This window comes from Pygocentrus nattereri, chromosome 28 (genome assembly GCF_015220715.1).
Source record: "Pygocentrus nattereri isolate fPygNat1 chromosome 28, fPygNat1.pri, whole genome shotgun sequence".
NCBI lineage: Eukaryota > Metazoa > Chordata > Actinopteri > Characiformes > Serrasalmidae > Pygocentrus > Pygocentrus nattereri.
Genome location: NC_051238.1, coordinates 8,836,614 through 8,861,726, shown reverse-complemented (window position 1 = coordinate 8,861,726; position 25,113 = coordinate 8,836,614). Strand labels below are relative to the sequence as shown.

Genomic DNA, 25,113 nt, shown 5'->3' with positions numbered 1-25,113 from the left:
TTGTTTTGGCCACAAAACTGTATTTAATCTCATAATCAAGAATATAAATGCAAATGTCCCATGAACTTTATAGTCCAAGGCAGCTTAGCTGTTTTGTCTGATGTCTGAAACCTGATGCTGTTTTGTGAGGTTGTCCTAAAATGTATCCCATAGCGTGTAGGCTGCTTTCTGTACAGGCATGATATCTGCATCACCGAGAGCACATTTCACATTAACCCTGTCACATCACATTTACACAGGTGCAAAGGTGAATGAATATCTTAGGTCCATAGCCCTCTTATAGTACTTAAGTATCCCAAAAAAACTATAAGAAAATAAATAATATACATATACATACATTAGACTCTAAATATATACACACATACACAATATACATGTTAGTATACATTAGTTAGTGTTGCACCATTCCAATATACAGTTTTTGTACAGTGATATGTTATGAAGTAAAAGCTATGATGTGTACAGTTGTACACTTTTCCATATATGCATTTAGTGAGTCTGAGTTAGATATGAGTTGGAGGGTATACAGGGGATAGAATATATTAGTGAATACATACATACATACATACATACATTCATACATATATACACTATACTGCCAAAAGTATTTGCTCATCTGCCTTCACACGCATATGAACTTCTTAATCCATAGGGTTTAATATGATGTCGGCCCACCCATTGCAGCTATAAAAGCTGCAACTCTTCTGGGAAGGCTTTCCACAAGCTTTAGGAGTGTGTTTATGGGAATTTTTGACCATTCTTCCAAAAGATCATTTGTGAGGTCAGAAACTGAAGTTGGATGAGAAGGCCTGGCTCGCAGTCTCCGCTCAAATTCATCCCAAAGGTGTTCTACTGGGTTGAGGTCAGGACTCTGTGCAGGCCAGTCAAGTTTTTCCACGCCAAACTCACTCATCCATGTCTTTATGGATCTTGCTTTGTGTACTGGTGTGCAGTCATGTTGGAACAGGAAGGGGGAGTTCCTTTCACTGAAACTAAGGGGCCAAGCCCAACTCCTGAAAAAACAACCCCACACCATAATCCCCCCTCCACCAAACTTTACACATTTGGCACAATGCAGTCGATTACTGTTCTCCTGGCAACTGCCAAACCCAGACTTGTCTATCGGATTGCCAGATGGAGAAGCATGATTGGTCACTCCAGAGAACACGTCTCTACTGTTCTCGAGTCCAGTGGCGGCGCTTTACGCCACTGCATTTGACGGTTTGCATTGCACTTGGTGATGTAAGGCTTGGATGCAGCCGTTCGGCCATGGAAACCCATTCCATGAAACTCTCTGCGCTGTTCTTGAGTGTGAAGGCCACATGAAATTTGGAGGTCTGTAGTGATTGACTCTGCAGAAACTATGCACTATGCACAGAGGTCTGACCCTGCTCGTTTTGCTGTTGTTGTCATTCCCAATCGCTTCCACTTTGTTATAATACCACTGACAATTGACTGTCTCGTGTCTACGGTACAATAAATGTGGTAATTTTGGATATCAACATATCTGAAAGTTCAGTTATGTTCACAGGTTTGGATATTAGTGTCTGGCTATGGTTTGAATAAAATAAATCAATAAATAAACGATTGTTTTAAGAAACCGGTGGTAAATGAGATTTTGACATTATCCAGGGCTGTTAAAGTGGTAACTTGGCTAACGGTCACTGGCTTACTTCTCTCTCTCTTGCTTTTTCTCTTTCATTCTCATGTTTTTTTCTGCTTCTTTACTCATTCTTCCTCTCTCTCTTTCTCTCTCTCTCTCTCTCACACACACACACTCTCGCTCTCTGAACTCTTTCCCTCATTTTTCTCTACTTTTTTCCACTCATTTGCTCTCCCTCTCCCTCTCTCATGCACTCTCTGGCCCTCACTCATTCTCTCACACTCTCTCTATCTTCTTCACTCTCTCCTCTATCACCCTCCCCCTCCTCACCCCACACTTTCCCACCCGCCCCCCCGGGTCTCAGTGGGACGGCTCTTTCATTAACGCACGGTGGCCAGAGGTAATTAATTGTGGGGATGAGTGACACCGGAGCCATTAGCCCAGCAGGAAGTGCTCTGGTGACTGCGCCGGACGCCCAGCTCGCACAGGAAGTGACACGGCAGGTGTCCGTCAGCAGCTAGCATCCCCAGGGCTGATGAAAAAAGCCCCGCTGGGCCTGGCACTGCTGCGAACCCCAGAGCCGTCGTGCTCTAACTCCCTGTTCATGCCAGCCAGCAGCGATAAGCTATCAGGATTTTACATTAGCAAACACTTTTCTGCTAGCACAGGGAACGTCCAGATTGGCCCTCTTTCCTCTGATAAGAAAGCACTAGGAGAAGGCTTCAGGAGACGAGCGCTGCCACACTTTTGTGTCGAGTTGGCTTTTAGTGAATTGAGTTTGCTTTTGGTGCTGAGATGGAAGACTTTAAAGTCTAGCACACTTTTATTAATCATTTTTGATGTAGTTTTGATTTTCAGTCCACAGTGTTGACTTGACACAAGCCAGCACTTAAATATGATCAGTCCACCCGTTTAGAATAGTGGCTGACTGAGTCAGTTATGCTGTCTAGGATGTCTGGACACCAGTGACTGGCACCATCAGGGATCACGCGCTTAGATCAGAGGTTGGCAACCCAAATGTTAAGAGCTTTTTTGTCCTTTCAATAAAAATCAAACCACCTTGGGAGCCACAACATTTTATGTCCATTTTACCATCTTGACTGTAAATCTGTCTCAGTGCTAATGTACTGGTATAGGCTAAAATATATAATATAAACATAAACACAGACTTACTTTGCTCTGCTTTAAACTTTAGCTGGGCTATAACTGCTTTTCTTGCATCTCCAGCAGGAAACCTTTCCTCAAAAGTAGAACGGTTTCTTGAAAATATCTTTCAACGTTTGATTTGAGTCTGAAGTCAGTTTCTTGTGTGCCAGCTTCTTGTTCAAAATTTCCCGCTCCACCTTAAATGCTGCCTGAGGCACCAGAATGAAACTGCTGCACCATTTAAGGTGGAACGAGAGAATTTGAATAAGAAGCTGTCAAATAAGAAACTGACTTCAGCCCCGTGACTTTTTAAATGTTTGACAGTTTCTCTTTGCAGATTAAACATATCAGGAAACCAGCTGGAGTGATTATAAATGTAAATAAGTCCATTCCTATTCATCTTAAATCTTTCTCTTTGCCTTTTTGTTGGCTACCAACTAGGCCAGGTTGTTGCCTGTATTGCTGTGGTGACCAGCAATCTGCACACCATCCTTCAGGATTAAAGCCATTGAATTAACTCCAGCATTTAAGACCATTTATTGTTAAACGTCTGTTAGAACGATCAGCAGAGCTTTATTTTACTGCAAAGGAGGATTTTATTTTATTTTTACTTTAAATCTAATTCTGCTGTGGAGCCACATGTTGACAACCCTGACTTAGAAGGTTGTGCCATTCCAAAGCCCTTCATTTAGAATACACATATTACTAACATGATTACTCAATTACACTTACCCCATTGAACGCGATTATCAAACTTGATCATGTGATTACAGTCGATTCCTCAGTTAAACATGGTTACTTGAATAAATGTGGTTTTATTAAAGCCGATTACTTGATTAACCACCGTTCATCTAATGTTAGTTTACTCGAATACACATGATCTACTTGATCACAGTCGATTTCTCAATTACACTTGGTTACATAATTAGACATGATCACATTATTAAACACGATCACTTGATCAAACTTGATTCATGTAAGTTGATGTCAATAATGTCAAATAAACATAGTTCCCTAATTAAAAATGATTAGATTAAAATCGATTATTCAGTTAAATGTGATTATTTGATAGATTACTTGAGTAATACAAGTTGATTTCTCGATTAAACATTGTTCCTTGATCAAAGATTATTTGATTAAAATCAATTAATTGCTTAACCACACTGACTTTTTTAAGCTCAATAGCTCAAGCTTGAATACTTGATCAAGCTCGATTAGTTGCTTAAACACGATTACTCGACTCGATTATTCGGTTAAATCCGATTGTTCGATTGAAGTTGATTTCTCAAAAAAACATGATTGCGTGATTCAACGCGATTAAATAAGTTAAAGTTCTAACTCACAGTTAACTGTTAACCACAGTTACTTGATTAGAGTTTAATCAATTATTCTCGAGTACTTGATTATAATGCGCCTTCTCAAAGAATTGGCAATGATTAGCCTGATGAACACCGATTATATTCGTTTGTGTGAAATGTTTGGTAATCTGAGGAAGGGGATATGTGGTTTCTTTTGGTTCATCGAAATCCATTTTTATCCTTTTAAAACTCTCGTTACTTGATCAAAAGATTTCTTGATTACTGATATAGTTCAATGTGACAGCCCTAAACTAGTCATCTTCTTCTGGCAAATCAAATAACAGCGGAGGCACAGCAGGGCTGGATTTACTGCTCTTTCACTTTGTTCCACACAGTCATTCAGACTGACATCATTGGGAAATGACAGCTGAGATGAACACTGTTGTCCTTAAAGGTGCACTTAAGGAAACGATTCAGAAAGAAGGCTTGCATTGTTTATAATAAATGAACGCTACTCATGGCTAGTTAACGTTGTGCAAATGAGACTTTGCTAACTGTTCCTGGCTCGCAGTCGTGGGTGAATCATTTCTTTAAGCAGCAGTCACAGCTTTAGCGCATTAGCCGAACGGCGGACACACGCTGCGCTGGGGTCTGTTTAGCTGCCGCATCAGGAGCGACTCGCCTAAAGAGAGCAGCTCCGAAATATCATGTAACATTTTTTAATTGGAACAGTTCCCAAATGATTTGGAGCTGGGATGCGTGTTTTTTTTCCCCTCTCTTTCCCCTGCTGAGCGAAGGGAGCATATTTCATGGATTATAGCATATGGAGACTGAAAATGGGATTAGCGGGGAGGAAGAGATGGAAAAATGAGAGAAATGGAGTGAGTGACCGAGCAATTGCCTTCCTTGAGAATAACAGCTCATTTTTTTTTCTCCCTTTGCTCGCCCAGTAGTGAAAGATTGGATTTGGCATTTGTTTGTGTGTCTGTGTGTCTGAGTCTGTGTGTGTGTGTGTGTGTGTGTGTGTGTGTGTGTGTGTGTGTGTGTGTGTGTGTGTGTGTGTGTGCGTGTGTGTGTGCGTGTGTGTTTCTGTCTGCTTCAGTGTGAGCTATGACTTTTTTTCTCCCTCACTTACTCGAGCTTTTAATGTTTCAACAGAGAAAAGTGCTTAGCTGTGTGATAACTGGGCCTTGCACTATAAGGTTAATGGAGAGACTGTCAACAGGCAGTAAGCTAACAGGCCTCTCTTAATGGGGTGCTAATCAGTATTAGGGAGAGGACCTACTGGGGGATGAAGCAGCTGCTGCTGGCGCTGGATACAGTTACCAATATACACAGAAAACCAGGAGCAGCACCGTGATGTCCCTGGAAAAGCTGAAGACTGAATCCATATTGCAGCAAATGAGCACTTGACAAGTGAGGACTATGACTAATGTTGATATTCGAGTACCTGTAAGGGTTAATGAACAGATCATGGGTTATGCGTGAGGCATCAGGCTTACATTTTTGGGTGACAGCACTGGTGTTACACAAAAAATAGCAGCCCACCGTGGAAATGTTTCATTTTTGAAACACAGCCAAGGGAAGTTTTTCTGCTCCTATTGTAAGGCTGTAGTTCCTCACATTCATATTGATGGCAAACCAGAAAACATAATGCTAACATAAAATAAAGCATTTCAAGGCAAAGCTAGTTTATTTATATTGCGTATGTCGTGGACAAAGGCCATTCAAAGTCTTTTGCATAAACAAAAGCAAGACAATAATAGCATTACAAACATTGAAAAGATTTGAGGCGGATCTGAGATCTGCTGACCGCTGGTTCTAGCTTTGTGCAGTGTAAGAGCTAAATGCTGCCTCACCGTGCTCAGTTCTAAATCTAGGCGCTGCTAGGTGGGAAGTCCTGAGTGATCTGAAAGGCATGTATTTCAGAGATGTAGTTTGAAGTGATTTATAGACAAGTAGCTGCAATTTAAAATCAGTTCTCTGACTAACAGAATTAATTCATCTGTAAATGTTTACTTTAGTGGGCTGGAAAACTTGCAGACCAGTCACATGCCTTGTAAATATCACATGTGTTGCTATTCAGCCAATCAGATTGCATTACGATGAGCACTGAGACTCAAGGGAGTGAAGCATACACAGGGGAGGAACAAGGTGAAAAACTGAAAGTGAGCCAGAGTGAAGTTATTTCACATGGTGTGCTCTAAGAGAAAACTAACAATAAATATTTTTGAAATATTACCGAATTGGACTTTATTTAATTCGACATTCAGTTGTTGACTATATAAGATATTTATGTAACTGCTACTTCAGTAAACAGTATACGGCACTGAATCATGATGCAAGTTAGACATTATGATTTTCTTGACCTGTGCCTGAGGAAATTTCTCTAACTGGACCTTATTGAATTTTAATTAAAGAGCCACGGGCTAAAACAGTCAGCCCTGCATGTGGGCAGAAAGAGCATCACTATTCCAGTGGTGGTATCACCATGAGAACATATACAGGGCAGCATGCCACAGTCGGTCGCATACTGTCGCTGTTTACAGCAGTTCTGCCGAGTCAAGGAACAGTGGCTTTTTAAACTGTAATATTGAACCGCAGCTTTGCAGTTCACTCAATAAAGTTCATACTAAGGGTTGTCCAGACCTGATTTGGTAGATGCTGAGATACTGATTAACTGATTAACCGCTAACTAACAAATAAGCAATTTTTTTGGCCAATGGTTAAAAAACATTTATTTAATTTCCAATAAACAACAGTTCCTTTTTAAATATGCAGGTTTATCCTTTAGGGCTTTTGAACTGTGTGCATGAGGGCACAGCTGGTAATTGGTTCCTTTAGGAAATCCTAATAGAAAATGAAGCGCGTGGTATTCTTAGCACTTTTCGAGACTGGCAATGTGCCACATCAAAAGCGAATCTCCACAAGCAATAAGACAGACAACTGTTTCATCAGTATTTTCAGAGAGTAAATATGATGCATGGTGATGGTGTGAGGAAATCCCGAATGGGTCTGCAAAATTATAGAGGTTGTGGACAGCGATGGCTTTTGAGAACTACTGAGATACACTGAGCAAAAGCCACGATCAAAAACATTTATGTTCGTTTTTACTTGTAATAGAAATGAGCGGTTAATACTTTTCAAAATGATAGAATATTGCTGCTGTTAGACCAAAACCTCAGATCTCCTTTTTGGTCATTCAGTTTTTGACATAATTTGAAAATACCTACTGTCCTTTATGTTGTGTATAAATTTCACGACGGACCGACCAAAAGAAAATTGCTTGGTAAAAAAAGTCTGGTTCCATTGACTTACATTAAAAGAAAAGTATGTTTTTTCCTTCTCCTGTAAAGTTACCATTTTGCAGATACTAGGTTTTGGTCTGACAGCAGGGTTATAGAAATTTCCAGTAGCCCATAATTCTATGTTTAGGTCATTTTGTCAACTTTTACAATCATGAACACATAATCATGATTCATACAGGTATCACCACCTTGATTTCAACAAAACTAGGTATTCAGACTTTGTTTAATGCAATTTTGGGTCATTTACATCACATACATGCTGACCCCACCTATCAGTGCTATGTTCCACGTTCTATACAAGAGACGCTTTTAATATCTCAGTGCATTAATACAGAATTTTAGTTAATGTGGGCTAATAAGTAATATTTTAATTGGTCACGTCCTTGATTTTAGGCCTGTCAGTTAACAGCTAATTGCTGACCAAGTGTGGTTGTTTGCCAGTCAAAATAATTTGCCAAGATTTGCATCCCTCGCAGATACTGTGTTAGGTACAATGCTTTGAATCTGTATTCTGGCCTTTGCACTTAGCAGGAACTAGCCTCAAGAATGTCCTTACTGTCTAACATTAAGGGTTGTGTAGTGGGCAAGTGCCCACTCTCATCTTTCTCCCTTTTTAACAAGCCCTCCGCTTTATCTGTAACCTTTAAGCCACATTCAACAAACACTCCATCCCCGGCTTCTTTAATTCATAATTAACTGCCGATTGCAGCTCATTAATGAAAATGAGGTGGCTGACATTAAAGAAGTAGGGCTTAAAAACGTCTTGAGGGTGCACTTGTGCTCAGTTGAAGCAGAATGTAGACGGGGAGGACTATAGATTAACGTCTGCGCTGAAAGCAGACCGCTTACTCCGCAGCTTCTGTTCAGTATAATAATGCACACTCCCGACAGAACATAAAGATCCCAATGAAGACAGATGAATCTACTGGTGAAGGAGACTTTGCAATCGAATTAATGATGACGCAACCCTTGACCAGCCCTGTTTTTATTCCATGGTAAACAGCGCTATTAGATGTAGAGAGAAAACACAACTGCTCCCTTGTTTCTATTTAATTATCCTTAAAGCACAGCAACAGGCTCTGAAAGCCTAATAACATACAGCAGCCCTTATTTATCTGTCTCTCTCCGTTTCTCTCCATTTCTGTCTCATTTTCTTTCTCTTTCTCACTCAGAACCGCAGCGATAGGTTAGTTATGGAGAGATGAATTATCAGAGGGGCTTTAAAAAGATTTATTTAGCAAATTACAAGTCAGGATGGAACTAATGATCTAATCTGCCCAAACTTTTGTCTGAGGGGAAAAAACCGTGATGAAGCAGCTGTGTTCCATTTTAAAAATTGGAAACTTGATGAAAAGTCCATTATGGTCCATTAGTGGACTCACCTGTGCTAAACATCTATAGCCACAATCTGTTATCAGGCTTCTATGGTTTTTAATTTTTACTCTCTCCCTCTTTTTTTCCTCCTCCTTGAATCATGCTCTTGTAAAAGTGCTCTGAAAGGGATTGGATTTGGCTGAAAACCCCGCTTCGGTAACCCACTCGAACGAGCATCAGGCTGAGTAACCATGGCCAATGAAATGGACCTCACAAATACCCCCTCTCTCTCTCTCTCTCTCTCTCTCTCTCTCTCTCTCTCTCTCTCTCTCCATCTTTCTCTCTCTCTCTCTCTCTCTCTCTCTCTCTCTCTTTCTCTCTCTCTCTCTCCATCTTTCTCTCTCTCTCTCTCTTTCTCTCTCTCTCTCTCCATCTTTCTCTCTCCCTCCCTCTCTCTCTTTCTCTCTCTCTCTCTCTCCATCTTTCTCTCTCTCTCTCTCTCTCCATCTTTCTCTCTCCCTCCCTCTCTCTTTCTCTCTCTCTCACCCTCTCTCTCTGTCTGTCTCTCTCTCTCTTTCTGCCTCTCACTCTCGCTGTCTCTCTGTCACTCTCTATGTTTGTCTTTCTGTCTCTCTATCTGTGTGTCTCTCTCGCTGTCTCTTGCTCTCTTCCCCTTATTTTTCACTCTTTTGTGTTTATCTCACTATTTTCCATTTCTTTTTCCCTCCATTATCATTTCTTTCTACCTGTTATCCTCCCTCTCTCTCTCCATGTCTTTTCTCTTTTGCTCTCTTTTTCTCTCTTATCTGTTCCTGTTTGTTTTCCATTTTTCTGTCTCATTATTTTCATTTGTCTACCTGACAAAGCTTTTCTTTCACTCTGTTTTCCTGTATTTTTATCTTTTTCTCTCCATCTACTTTTTTCCATTTTATTATCCTCTCTCACTCTCTCTGTCACTCTGTTTGTCTTTCTTTCTGTCTCTCTATCTCTGTAACTCTCTCGCTGTCTCTCGCTCTCTTGGTCTCTCCACTTATCATCTTTTTCTGCCTGTCTTTCACTCTTTTTCTGTTTTTCTTGCTATTTTCCTTTTCTTTTTCTCTCTATTATCATTTCTTTCATTTCTCCCCCCGTGCCCTTCCTCTGTTCCTGTTTGTTTCTTTGTTTCTGTTTATTTGTCTCTCATTTTTTCATTTGTCTACCTGTTTCCTATTTATCTTTTTTCTCTCTGTCATCTCTTTCTATGATTTTCTCTCTCTCTGTCTTTTTCTCTCTGTGGCTTTATTCCTCTCTCGATCTCTGTCACTCTTTTTGTTCATATTTCTTTCTGTCTCTCTATCTCTGTATCTCTCACACACACACACACACTCTCTCTTCCCTTTATCTTTCTCTCTGTGCCCTTTCTCTTTTCCTCTCTTTTTGTCTCTTATCTGTTCCTGTTTGTTTTTTCTGTTAATCTTTCCCTCGTTTATCACTTATTTTTTCATCTGTCTACCTGTTTTTCTTTCACTGTTTTCCTATTTATTTACCATTTTCTTTCTTTCTCTCCCTCTCTCTTTCATTCTTTCTCTCTCTCTCTCTCTCTCTCTCTCTCTCATTTTTTTATCCTTTTGTCTTGATGCCTGTTATCCTTTCTCTATTTATCTGTTTTTATTTTTAGGTTTTGTATATTTTTCTCTTCCTTATGTCTCTTTCCATCCATTTTGATTTTCACTGTTTTTTTTCTCATTCTCTTTCCCTTCTCTTCTGTCTTATTTATCATCACATCTTTCTACCCCGCCTCTCTCTCTCTCTCTCTCTCTCTCTCTCTCTCTCTCTCTCTCTCTCTCTCTCTCTCTCCTGCTCTGTGTCTGTACTGATGTTTGTTTGTAACTCCAGTTCTGTCGTGCAGCAGCTGTGAGCGCACTGTGCTGAGTTGCATGTGGCATATGTAACACTAAATGGCTGAAAGGGATCAGCTGAAATGCGTCAGTCAGAGCCGTTTCTCTGCCACGATGATGGAAATGTCCTGTTAATTAAAGGCCGGTATTTAGCCTAATCAGTAAAACAGCCCTCCTAACTCTGTTCAGAAAGGGCTCACGACACATGAGCCTGCTTGTTTGTTAGAAACCGGATCACCGTTCGTGATCGTTCATCATATCTGGGGTTAAGTAGTGCCATTTTCCAGCCTTTTTCTCCCCCTATGTGAAACTAAAGGCGATTCATTTACGTTGATAAATTGGATTCATATCGCACTCTGATCGCATCCCTCCTTTCTCCCCTGCTACCTTCGCCACCTGTGCCTCCGCTGTGTCCCGGTGGGGAGTAAATTCTTGCCTTTCATACTTCCCGTATGAAAATGAGATTTATCGGCGTGCCGATGCGCTGCGCTGGCCGAATCAGCTGGCGCTGGCTGAAGATGGATGGTGCCGCTGCATGGGGAGTTGCATCATTGTTAAACTCGCGGCAGTGTGGCGCATGTGGAGGGGGGTCAGCAGTAGCAGTGGAGCTGGGCAGCTTCTCTACAGGCCGGCATTCTGATTTATGGCTCCTGTGCTGGCAAATTGCTTTTACAGCCTCCTTGATTATTGTTCAGTGTTAAATAGATAACAGATCACGCTAAATGTACTCTAATGCCCAGCTGTGGCAGAGAGGACGAAGGGGACGCGGTGTAAAATGGCCTTCTCTGGCTTTGTCGAAAATGCCCTCTGTATTGAGAAGGTTGTCAGGTTTTATGGGGCCTTCTTAAAGACCCCCAAAGGAGATTTTGACCACCTGGTGGTGCTACTGAGTGGCTGTAACTCAGTGCAAACGAGTCTTACATGCTTTTCAAGGCAGACAGGCTGTTTTCATGGCCAGGGAATGTAAATAGGCCTGCTGATGATACTCCTACATTCTTGCTCTGGAGATACTCTAATCTTTGAAGGGATTCATTTTCTCAATATTGAATATTTTTCAATATTGTGGCATAATTTAATGGTTCATATGTAAACAAAGTCGTTTAGGGTGGTTTGGTGTGACAATTGTAGAGAGCCTTACAGACTCAGATTTTGGGTCACCATGTCCACAACACAGAAATAGTTGCTTTATTTGCTGTGTATGGTGGCCAGTGAAGCTACATGTGCTTTCTGATCTTTTATATGTAATGCTGATTGCGAAATAACACTAAATCTTTCAGGGCTATTTTGCCTTACAACATCCTGCATGTAGCTCTTCACCGTGAATGGATTAAAAAAAAAGTGTCTCAGACATCAGGCAGAATTTTCATAACCATTTCATGCAATAACTTTCTGTGAGGGAGCTTTTAGAAGCTTAAAAGTCGTCAGATATCTGGCTCCCTTCCCCACCACTATAAATAATTCTGACCTTGTAAGTTTCTCTAGAATGGAGCGTTTCCCATCAAACCACTCTGAGTGACTTTGTTTACATTGTAAGGAAAAGATTATGCAAAAATTATTTTAAAAGTCCTTCTGAAAAACTAGAAACCCAGATGAGATGTTAGTGATCTGGATCTTTGTACTGTGCAGCTGATAAACGTAGAAGGCCTTATGAAGAATTCATTGAAATTAAAATCTTATTGTGCGGAATAAGCATTTGGGTTGGGCTTTAAACACTTAAAACATATATATTGAATACCCTTGATTCACATGTATACATCATTTCCATGTAAGTAAAATATATTAACTAAGCACAGTTACTACCAAAATGATGTGAAAGACAAAACTGTGTTGGCTTCATGTTTTTTATTCCAGTGGAAATTAAATTCAGTGCATGACGTTTTTTTAAAGTGTGATGGTTCAGCGTGGGCTCTCTGCTGAGTTTAAGGGCGCTTTGTCACGATTGGCTCCTCCCACTCCATGTGGCTTTTTGTTTTGGTTTAAGTCCTGCCCCCTGTTTGGTTACTCAGCCCCTGATTGTGTTCACCGGTCCCTCGTTACCCTTTGTTACTTAAGCCCTGTGTTTGCACTTTGTCTTTGCTGGTCTTTGTATCGGTCTTTGTCCTTGCGCTGTTAGATGTTTGCTTTGTTTGAATATCTGTTGTTGTTTGTTTCTGGTTTGTCATGTCTACCCCACGATCTGTTCGTATCGGCTCTTTGAGCCTGGACCGTTATGACCCTGATTTTGGATTTGCCGTCAATAAAGGTCGCTTACCTGCGCACATGCGTCTGCTACCTCGCTCCCCGTCACACGCTTTCACATCTTCCTTATTTGGACCGGACCAATTTCTTTAGTTCTGTCTGTTTTGACAGATGTGAACACCAATTATTGCTGTTCTCAGCCCACTTCCAAGTAAACCCTGGTTTTCTGCTGGTGGGAACACATTTTTACAATGGTCCATATGAAGGAACATCAGGGCTTGCATTTGTCTTCTTCTAGAAGCAAGTCAGCACTGTACTGTCCGTATAATCTGCCTGGTTAAACTTCTGACTCTTGACAGATGCTCATATTGTCCCAGCAGCACTAGCTGCCTGGTAATAACAGCAGACGAGCAATAAAATAACTGCAGTGCAATGCATCTGATTGTAGCTCATGAATCGCCAAACATATTTTTGGACAAACATCAGCAACCTGACTGGTTCAAATTGACAAATCATTCCATTGTAAAGATACAGAAATCAAGTAAAGTTTCTTTTTATTTCTTTGTGATTCACTTATATTAAGCGTCTCTGATTTGATATTATCTTTGGCTCTAATGTGAAAGAGAAACAGCGCATATATCCCCACTGCATTTCTAACCGATCAGCAGTGCAAAAGTTTGTTATTTGGTGCTCTTTAACTGTTGGAATGTGAAGCCAAAAAGAAAAAAATCAAATAGAAAACATGCAGTGTCACAAAAACCTAAACTCTAGTTCTTGGATTTTCACACCTGCCTTGATTGGTGGAGACTTCAGTCGTCTCGGTTCACTCCCAAATGATCCTGGTTAAATTTGCTGCTGGTGGGAACACATTTTTATGATCATCTGCACCAAACGAGGGGAATCAACACTGGAGCATGTTTTCTTCTAGCAGCATTGTCCAAGTTTTTACGTCTGTCTCTTCATAGATGCTCAAATTGTTCTTACAGAAAGAGCTGCTGCGATCAACGACACACCAGCAGTAAAATATTAGCAAAGCAGTGCGTTTAGTTTTGGCACATGGACCCCATATTGCATCAGCAAATGAATTGCTTGCATTCAGATTTACATACCACTCATAAAGAAGCAGATATCAAGCAAGGTCTGCTTATTGCTTTGACTGTGGTGCATTTAGACGTTAAGCAGTTCAGTTTTTGTATAGAGAGTAACAGAGCACTTGTGTCCCTGCAACATTTCTGATGACCCATAAAGGGAACTCTATACACGTTACATTGTAAAAGCATCCTAACCACAAAAAGAAGATACAGTGTCACAAAAACCCAAACTGTGGTTCAGACTTCAGCAAATGAAGTAGGTGTGAAAACAGACTTAAGCCCTCCCTGAGGAAAGTAATCCCGTCTGAATAGGGCTTTAGTTTGAAAACAGCCGTGATTTAGGCCTTTGTTGTTGTTTGTTCCCATAACCGTCCCCACAGGGGCTATAAAGTTACGTCTGCCACTGAAATCTAGTAGTGTGTAGTTAGCATCATGCTAATAAGATTCCCTCATTGTTCCCCATGTTAGCAGTTTTGGGCGTGGTCTTCTTGTCAGGATCTCAGTCACGTTTGTGCCATCCTCTGTGAAAAGACGTCTCCCCGCGTCTGAGACGTGGTAATAATTCTCGTCAGTATGGTGGGGCTTCATGTGTTATTAGGGGAGGTGTCAATACCAGTGGCTTTGATGAATGCTGCGATCGGTTCCAGCCAGGCGGGGCTGTAATGATTGCTCCAGCGCTGGCTGACTGGCAGGGCTGAGGAAGATATTCATTTACCGCTTCATCAGTGTGATGCAGCGAGGAAAACCTGCGGCTCGTAAAACTGGAGACAGATGCAGCAGCTGTGTAATGGGCTTTTTAACCTCCTTTTGTACTGCCTTTTTTAGGCATTGCTCCTCTAACGACCTCCTGCTCGCTCCTCGCACATCTGGCCCTGTGTGTGAATGATATGTGTGAATGCAAGGAAAAGTTCCTTGTGAACAGGCGATAGTCACTCTTCTCTGACCAGCGGACTGGAAGTGTTTCTTAACAGTGGAGAGGAGTAGTACTTCTTAAAGAGTCGTAAGAGCCAGATAAGTCAAAATATTGGTCAATTCAGGGCTCTTTACTGTGACTGCTTTGAAAGCTGGTCCAGAGTTTGTGACAATATAGTAGAAGGGCATACATGAGCATTAACAGTTAATCACTGGCAGAACCTCATATTTCCAAAATTGTAACTCTGTAGGAGGGAAAAACATTTGCAATGGCTGTGCTTACATGCAATTGAATACATTCTGATTATAAATTAAGACTGAGGTGTTTATATGTTCACTCTACTCAACAATCTAATTGAAAATCTCAGTTGACATGCTCCCTACAAATAATCAGATCCAAAATTATGCCTGTGCCACTTACCACTTAGTGTAGACGTTCCCATGACAATGAGCATCACGTCAGTCCAGTCAGTTATAAACTATAAACACTATAAACTTTTACTATGACCCGGATGCACATGCGGCGTATGTACTTCTACTTTCTGATTGGGAATGGAATGGGAATCAGGCATCTACACGACTATTATTCTTCTATTAAACAAATTATTTACAGAATCAGCCACCTCAATCAGTCACATAAATTGTATTCTGAATGGCCTCAATTGGACTAGTCTATTTCAAGTAAGTTGTATACATGGATCTATTCTGATTAAGCTATTAGTCTGATTATTAATGTATTATTAGGCTGCATGTAAACATGGCTAATGTTTAATGTAACTAAAAGGGCACACAGCCTACATTTGTGTAGTTTTAGCTTCCAAAACTGGTCATAATTCTTTTTCACAGTACCATTTATCTACTTCTCTTCATCCCTTAGAAGCCTGTCTTTGTTACTCTGTCTTCAGAACTGGTACGAGCTCTGTTCTGATTGGCTGTCCTGTATTGTGCCCATTCAAAAAACAGCTTCAGTGTGAATGTGTGGGGTGAAACTGATGCAGGTCAAATAAGAGGATGTGTAAATGTGTTTGTTCTTGTGACATCACAGAAACAATAAATTCAAAACAGGCTGTTTTTGCTTCTTAGTTTAGAGTGATGGCCTCTCCTGATTTCATCTACTTTGGTCATTTTTAGGGCTGCCCCCAGATTCTGCACAGCAGTGACATCCTGGTTCCGGCAGGAATCGTTCGGCCAATCACGCTGCGAGCTCGGAACCTGCCCCAGCCGCAGTCGGGCCAAAAGAACTACGAATGTGTGTTCAGCATCCAGGGAAAAGTCCAGCGCATCCCGGCTGTCCGCTTCAACAGCTCTTGCATCCAATGCCAGAACACTTCGGTAAGAGTGGCCTTCATTCAGTAGCTCAAAAACATGACTAAATACTCAAGGGGTTTCATATTTAACACTTAGAATTACAGTGTTACTAGTCATTCGGTTCATGTTAAATAATCACTTCTGTGTGATTACATGTAGTACATAGTAATTATGTATAGAATTGTATCTGATTTGAGTTAGCAGTCTCACTTTATTAGGATAGTACACTATAGCCCCCTATAGATCATCTACAGATGTTCAAGTTGTTAGCAAACTATATGGTTAAATTTTTACTGCATATATGGATATGGACCAAAGATAGAGTTAGGCCCAACTTAAGGCCTAAGTTTGGGTTTTGGCTTGAAGATTAGGGTTAGAGTTAGGGCCAGGTTTAGGCTTAGGGAAAATTAAGGTGAAGTAAACAGAATTTTGTCGATGCTAAATATATCGACACTGTCCAAAAACAAACAAGTTTCTCCAAAATGGTAACTTTACAGGAAAGGGCAAAAACATTCTTTGCTTTCAATGTAGGTTAGTGTAAAGATATTTTATTCAAAGTAATTTTAGAGCAATGCTTTTCACACCATGTAAATGTTCAAATGATGCAGAAAATTAAAAATTGATAAAAAATAAAATAAAACAGAGGTACATGTTTTTCTTTGGACAGTGACAATATATTAAGTATCAAGAAAATTAAAGTTTACTTTCCAGGTAGTGTTTCCCAGTTAAATCTCTGCTTTTTATTATTATATCTTCTACACACACAGATGTGGTATGGAATGAAAGTTTAGAATCTGCACTTTCAACTGAAATGCTCCTCTTGTTTCAATGAGATACAAGAGAGTAACGGTTAAACGCAATGCAAGAAGATGTGTGTACATGATGGGGAACCTTTGAGGGTCAAGGCCTTTAGTATGGTTATATATCAGGTGTACAGTCACTTGGTGTAGGCTCAAGCTAGATATTATTTTCCATTTGTCACTGATTTGGTGTAAATGTGGTGCAATAGCAGCAGGAGAGCAAGCAAACTGTTTTAGTTTCTGTAACCAAACTGCTTCTGTGCGCAGGAGTGTTTGTTTTTCAGATATTGATTGAATTTTGAGCCTGAGGTTGAGGTTTCCTCCCAGCCTGAATAACTTGTAATTTGTGCATTGTAAACAGCAACAATGCCATCAATATAGTCCACTTTCTCCCCATCAGCATCCATATTTTTCATCAACATATTTCGTCAAGTATAGCCTAACCCAGATGGTATTTGAGTAAGTGTGAAAAGAACGCATGCATTATTTTGGCTCATTATATAGAGCTTACTCAGTAACAATCTGTCTGAATTGAAGCCGTCTGCAGCGAGCAGTAGATCATTGTTAGTAGAGAGAGAGAAGCTCAATGAGTTTGTCTGCTGAAAGTGTTCTGAAGAAGCCAAGGTGACTTTTCATTGAGCCACTGATCACCGAGAGAGAGAGAGAGAGAGAGAGAGAGAGAGAGAGAGAGAGATAGAGAGAGAGAGAGAGAGAGAGAGAGAGAGAGAGAAATAGAACTTTATCCAGGAAACACATCAGTTCACAGCATTGAAAGTCTTGTTTTCTCAGTTCGAGTGAAAAATTGGGCATGTCACAGGGTTGACTTTGAGAGTCTCCTTTTTCTCTCTTTCCTTTCTGCTTCCTCTTTCTCTACTTTTTCCTCTCACTCTCTCTCAGTCACTGTCTCTACATATCTACTTATCTATCAGTTTATCTATCTCTTTCTCTTTTTCAGTCTCTCCCTTTCTTTAGAGCTTTTTTAAAATGACTCTCTTCTCCGCCCATTCTCTCTGTCCGTCTCTATCTATCTATCTATCTATCTATCTATCTATCTATCTATCTATCTGTTTGTCTTTTTCAGTCTTTCTCAGTCTTTCTCAATCTCTCCCTTTCTTTATGTTTTAAATGACTGTTCTCCTCCCACTCTCTCTCCCATTGTCTCTATCTATCTATCTATCTATCTATCTATCTATCTATCTATCTATCTATCTATCTATCTACCTCTCTCTCTTTCTTTCTCTTTCTCTCACACACTCTCTCTCTCCCTCTATCTTTCTCTCTCTCTCTTTCTCTTTCTCTCTCTTTCCCTCTCTCTCTCTCTCTCTCTCTCTCACACACAGACACTCTCTCTCTTTCTCTCTCACACACATTCTCTCTCTCCCTCTATCTTTCTCTCTCTCTTTCTCTTTCTCTCTCTTTCCTTCTCTCTCTCTCTCTCTCTCACACACACACACTCTCTCTCTCTCTCTCTCTCTCTCTTTCTCTCTCTCACACACTCTCTCTCTCCCTCTATCTTTCTTTCTCTCTCTCTCTCTCTCTCTCTCTCTCTCTCTTTCTCTCTCTCTCACTCTCTCTCTCTCTCTCTCTCTCTCACTCTCTGTCTTGATTTCATTCCTCTCGTACTTTTTCCCTCCTCTCTCCCGCTATCTTCTATTCGTCCCCCGGTTTTCTTTCACCTTCTCTTCTCATGTCATTTCTTGGTACGCTTGCCGCCTGTAACCCATCTGGTTGTCACGGTAACCCTGGGGAATCTTGTAAAATAATTAGCCGGGAGTGGATGTGGTGTGTAATGTGGCCTGACAGTGTGACTGGGGGGAAGAAGGGATGAATAAGAGTCCAGACTGGAGGTGCAGCGTGTGCTTTCTGACCTTTTGACATGCAGAGGTCAAAGGTCACCAACCTTACCTATGTCATTCGACAAGACAATTGATGTTCCATAGCAGTTTAACCCTTTTACATCCAGATTTCCCTTCCCAGCTCTGCATTACCATACATAACTGCATTTCCATACATTCAGTTACCATAGTTATGGAATAATTTATAGTAAATACTTAAAATCATAGCAGTTATTGAATGATTCAGAGTAGATGCTGAATAATTTGTGGTAATTACTGAATGATTTATAATAATAATAGTTTCTTAATAATTCATAGTAGCTTCTGAATGACTGACAATGCATACTGAATAATATCCAGCACTTACTGAATAATTTATAGTAGTTACAGAATGATTGACAGTATATAAGTAATTTGTAGTAGTTATTGAACTATTAAATTCATATTAGTTACTAAATATTTTAAAATAATAAATAGTGAATTTTACATAGTAGATACTGAATATTACATAGTAGATACTAAATATTACATACTAGATACTGAATATTACATAGTAGATACTGAATATAACATACTAGATACTGAATATAACATACTAGATACTGAATATTACATAGTAGATACTGAATATTATGTAGTAGATACTGAATGTCATACTAGATACTAAATATAACATACAACATACTAAATATTACATTGTAGATACTAAATATTACATAGTAGATACTGAATATTATACTAGATAGTAATGAATACACATTAACATTAATCCTGACTGTAACATTGTTGATCAAAATCTGGCCCAAGACTAGTCAGACTGTATGCATGCATGTCCACATTGGTCAGTAAATTGGATCAGTATGTGGAATCTACTACTGTGTTTTCTGTCACTGTATAATAGAAGCTCCATGCTTGGATGCACTGGGAGTGTCTGAGCAAGTATTTACACACATGCAGAATGCAATTCAGTCGCAATGGAAGTGTTTATTATTAGTTTCATCAGAGTAAAAATTAAAGGTGATTCCAGTATGATGTCTGTGTCTATTAATGCATTTTCTGGCCTGAAAAGGTAACTTCTGACACAAATTAAATACACATCTATGAATTTCCAATTTCGTTCAGGCACATTCCTTACACAGTGAAATTTACAATATAGAAATTATAAAAAATAACTGAATAGTAAGAGGTTTAAGAGGTTTAAAGTGTTAATAATGAGCATCAAATCCATAGGCATTCAACCTCCATTCTTGATGACATTCCAGACGGGATTAATTGTTGTCCTTTCCCGGGACGATATGGCTGGAAGGCTTGTGTGCAGGATGCCTCCATGGAGAGCCACTGGTGTTCCTCCATCTGTTTCCACTCATCTCTCCCCCCCTCCTCTCTCTGTGTGCCTGTGACCCTACCCCCCACCCCTGCCCCGCCTTCACCACCACTATGCATCTCAATCACTACTCTGATATACCTCTGCCTTCAGCACTTGTCTTTTATACCATTCAAAGCAATAGTTTTTCCAAGTCTGTAAGCAAGTCTATAGGAGTTACTCAAAGGGGAATTCCACTCAGTTTTTAAATTTCTGCATAATTAAATAGTTAACCTCTAATCAAACTCATTCAGAGGGATTTGATGTGAAATTAGCTTAATTAGCTTAAAGCTTAATAGAATTATGCAAAAACTTAGAAAAATCAATTCAACATCATTTTCCTGGCTTTTTTGGCTACAAAGAACTGATATGAAGTATATAACCAAGCTGTCCATCAGTGGGAGCACTCCTGCAGCCACTCCTTAGAGCAAGCACTGGAACTATTGATCAGCTGCTGGACAGTATTGACGCCTGAACATGTAAACATTATTACCTATTTCCACATTGATTTATCAGTATTGAGTGAAGAACAGCACCATCTCCAAAGCCACGCAGATCAGTTAAACCCTTTACAGTATAGACTGTACATATGAAACTGACTAATGTCTGAACTCCATTCTATGCAGAACCCCTACCCCCACAATCTCACTCACTCTCTTCCCATCATCTTCTCATCTCCTCCCCTCCCCCGTCCTCTACCTATCTCTCCATCTCTTTGTTCCTCCACACTCTCCATCTCTCAGTGTTGGGTAGGAAGGCTTAGATTAATCAATAGTCTGATTACCAGTGACACAGCAAATAGAGAGCACATCATCTCTTCCCCTCTCTCTCTCTCCATCTCTCTCCATGCCTCTCTCCCCTTTTGCCCTTCTCTCTCTCCCTTTCTCTTCTCCTTCCATCTCCCTCTCTCCCTTTCTCTTTCACCCTGTCTCTCTCTCATTCTCTCTCTCCCTTTCTCACTCTCTTTCCCTTCCTTCCCTTTCTCCCTTCTTCCTTCCCCCTCTCTCACTTTCTCTCTCTCTCCCTACTCTTCCCATCTCTCTCTCTCTCTCTCTCCCTCCCCCTCTCTCCTCTTCCTCACTCTTCTCTCTCCCTCTCACTCTATTCGCTTTGTCTCCCTCCCTCCCTCTCTCTATCCCTCTGCCTCTCTCTCTCTCTCTCTCTCTCTCTCTGTCTCTCTCTTTCTCTCTCTCTCTCTCTCTCTCTCTCTCTGTCTACTCTTTTCATCTTTCTCTCCCTCTCTCTCTCCATCTCTCCCCTTTCCTCTCTCTCTCTCTCTCTCTCTCTCTCTCTCTCTCTCTCTCTCTCTCTCTCTCTCTCTCTCTCTCTCTCTCTCCCCATGAATCTTCTGAACAGAATAGCAATCTAACGCTGGTAAAGACATGCCCCAGATTACACTTGTTCCTGAGGGAGTGTGTGTCATCGTCATCTTCTTTCGCCTCTCCATCTCACACTCACTCACTCACACACACACACACACACACATTCAACAACGCACGCGAGGTAACAGCGATCAATCAATACGGCCGTCAAGGCGAACGGCCCTGCATCTCCTCCTGAGCTGGGCAGCCAGGTGACTTTGAGGCCATGGGGTCCATGCTAATGAAATTGTGAGTGTCCCGAGATGGACGACAGAGAATCAATCAGCTTCACCCTCCCTTTACACACATCTCATACAAGATGCTCTGCACTTTTGCACCTTTTTCAGGCTTTGACTTCTCAGAGCAGCAGTTTAATTCTAATAAGTCGGGACTTTCATTTTGCTACTAAACATGTAAATACACAGTTGTGTTATTGCTTTCATAGTCAGCCTGATGTACTAAGCCTGGTGCACTAGTTCCAAGTACAAATTGGATTCATTCATATATATGCGCTTTTCGCCTTTATACCACATGCATTTGAGAGAGGAAATGGGTGTCAGCAATTTACTAAAGTTTGGACAAATTGCAGTGGTCGGTTCTGTGTGGATTGTTCTCCGCCTCTTCAAAACAAAATATGCATTAGTGTCCCAAAGCCTGTTGTTGGGAAACTTCCATTAACAATCAATAACAGCAGACACTGCAGCGAGACAGAGTGAGAGGACAAAATGCCTCGATTAGGTTGCAATGTGCTGTTGAAGTCAGTGGTATTGTTTCCCAAATTCCGTTTTTTAGCTGGAGCAGAATTATACCCCTGTGGACTGCTTTGGTGGGAAAGAACTTTATTTATTAACGCAGCTATCTCTTCACTTTCTCTGTTGACTCGAGCTTGTTGACTGTTCCACTCCTTTGCTACACCTTCTAATGCTTTTGCCTCACGAGCACTCAGATAGTTAGCGGTCCTAGTATAGCAGCACTCGTAACTACATCTGGCTCCCAAGTTACACAATAAATTACATTAACGTTCTGTCTATGTTCTGAATGCACTCAAATATGCACTTCTGAATTTTTCTTTCTTTATTTATTTTTAAATTTATTTTTCCCTCAATTTTCTCCCCAATTTAGTCATATCCAATTCCACCCACTAGTTAGGACTCCCCCAATCACATGATAGCACCAGCACTAGGAGAGGGAAGGCTAGTACAGGCTTCCTCCAAGACCTGTGAAGTGCCACCGCATCTTTTGGAACCACCACTAATGCAATGTCATTGGACAGCCAAACACGTTGGCCGAAAGTGGCAGCCGCCAGATCTGTCACATCAGCTAACAGACGCCTGCACTGGCTAGCATCGTGCTGAGTGATGGGGGGGAAAGGGGCAGGGCATTCTACCCACCTAGAGAGAGCAAGGCCAACTGGGCTGTCTTGGACTCCTGGGCCCAGATGGCTATAGCATTACTCGGGATTGAAGTCCCGATCTCCTGATAATAGGGCCATTGCTTCGACGGTTGCCCCACTTCTGAATTTTTCAGTTTGGATCAATATTAACAACAGACAAAAAAAGGATAAAAAAGGATGTTTCCCTTTCTGCAAAACAAGACTGCATGTACAACAAGCATTTTCATCAAATTCAATTCATAATAAAAACATCTCTTCTGCATAGAAACACAAGCGTGGTGTGGATTGAAAGCTTGGAATCTGTTTTTTGACAGCTCATTTTAATGAGATATACATGAGAAATAATTTATTCAAAATGACAGCATGCTTTTTGCTTTTTAACTGCCTTAAACCTTTAGGATTAATATTCATTGCTATCAGCATTTAGGTGAGCTATGTGAAAAAACTATTTTAAAAAAATATTATTTAAGTAACAATCATTATATGGAATTTTCTGGAACAGATAAAATGAATATGGAATAGATATGGAAGTGAAGCTTTCTTTCTTGAAGAAAACTTCATAACCAACCATGTAACATGTAGTGGATCAGTAAATATGTAACTTTATGAAAAGTGTAATTTAAAGTTTTACTTTTATATTTCAACTTCTAGCACAGCTAATAAGCTGACTCCTTAAAAAAACTCTATTCCAAGTGACGTCCATAAAACCAAAGAAGCATTACGCACCATATTAGTCACAAATGATATTGTTAACTGACAGCAGCAGCTACTTGGCACACCTGTTCTAACTTGTATGCTTCAGTAGCACTCAGTCATTTTAAAAGAGCACGTTTAAAAGTGCTAAAGCCCCAAAACTTCTGCAAGGCGCTGGTGTTGTGTTACAGCCAGTTCATCTGTTCTTACCCCTGATGCAAATGTACTCCCTCGGGGCATGTCTCTGGCTCACGCTGCTCTAACTGCCCATTATTTTTGACAAAAATCAAGTTAACTTGTCCTGTATTCTCCCTAATTTCTCCGCTGCTTTCCGCCTCTGCTTGGTCCCAGCCCTTAGACAGCTGCCTTTTCAGCTTGTCACAATACTTCTATTGTGCGGCTACAGCCTCCCCGAGGCAATGAAGGACTGCACTGTACCAGCTGAATGTGCTAGTGAAAGGTACGAATTCTGATTTAATTTTTTTTTCACTGGAGAAATCGAAGATTTAGAGATTTGTAATTATGGAACACAGTGGAAGTCGCTGAAGGGAAACTAGAGGATTAATGATTATTGTCCCGATTTTGACAGATTTAATTTATTACGCACGTTAGAAGATAGCAGTCAAAGACATAATTAGATATTAAATCACTCAAAACCTAACAGGGCGTTCCTCAGGGGTGTGTTTTCGGCTCAGTTTGGTTTTCTTTTTTTCCCCTATTCGAGCACGCGAGAACGGCAAATTTATTTTTCTATCTTAGACTCAGCCAGGAAGGCTTTTTCTACATTGTACTTTGCACTACATTGTATTACTTGTATTACCGATCTACTCTGAGCCGAGGCAATGACAGTTTTTCAAAAGGATAATTTGCTCATAATCATTATTTTTAGCATATTTATATTAATTTTAATTATTTTGTTATTATATGCAAAACTATGTTTCCTAAATACATGTTGACTCATATATCATACCCTCCACCTAAAAGCATTTTCTTTTGTGATTTGAGTGGATTTTTCAGGAGGAAAGACATGAATTGCAACCCTTATGCAAACCCACACAGGCTTCCTTCTCTCAGATCCATCTCGGCACATCAGCACTACACCACCGTAGCCCACATATATCAGTTTTATGCATCTCTCCCCCATACACTTGCTCTATCACATGCATGATAAATGCATTAGTTGAAGTTGAAACATCATAAGCATTCACTTTTGTTGTGTATTACTCTATTTTCTGGGGAAGATGAAATGCCTTGGTCCCAGAGCGCTTCGGGAAGCCAAGACATAATTCAAAGAATTTTCATTACATATATATTTTTTTCCCTTCCTGAAATGAGAAGAGAACAAAATACTCAAAATGAGTCCATAAGTGTAAGTGTTGCTAAGCACCGCTGACCCCTTAGCGACAGGCACCGGCCGTGTTACCGGGGAAACGTACCGCTAAGGCCTTTTTTTACACAATGCCCAAGTTCTAAACCAGCCTCTTGATGAAGAGAGCCCCTCACAAAGAAGTCCATTATCCTCTGTGCAGGGTAGCGGAGGCTTTTTGAATAAAAACACTTAAATGTTATTTTTGTCAGGCTTTTTGAACCAGCTCACCCTCATTATTCTATTATTCTCATCAAGTGCTCAATC

At 40.5% G+C, this 25,113-nt stretch overlaps 1 protein-coding gene across 1 annotated transcript in view; it reads left to right on the top strand.

Moving 5' to 3' along the window:
- plxna3 (plexin A3) overlaps window positions 1-25,113 on the top strand; it is a 239,305-nt gene that overhangs the window by 159,432 nt on the left and 54,760 nt on the right. Inside the window, exon 10 of the mRNA XM_037535912.1 lies at window positions 15,859-16,059. Coding sequence (XP_037391809.1) covers window positions 15,859-16,059 — 201 coding nt within the window. The remainder of the gene's footprint in view (window positions 1-15,858; window positions 16,060-25,113) is intronic.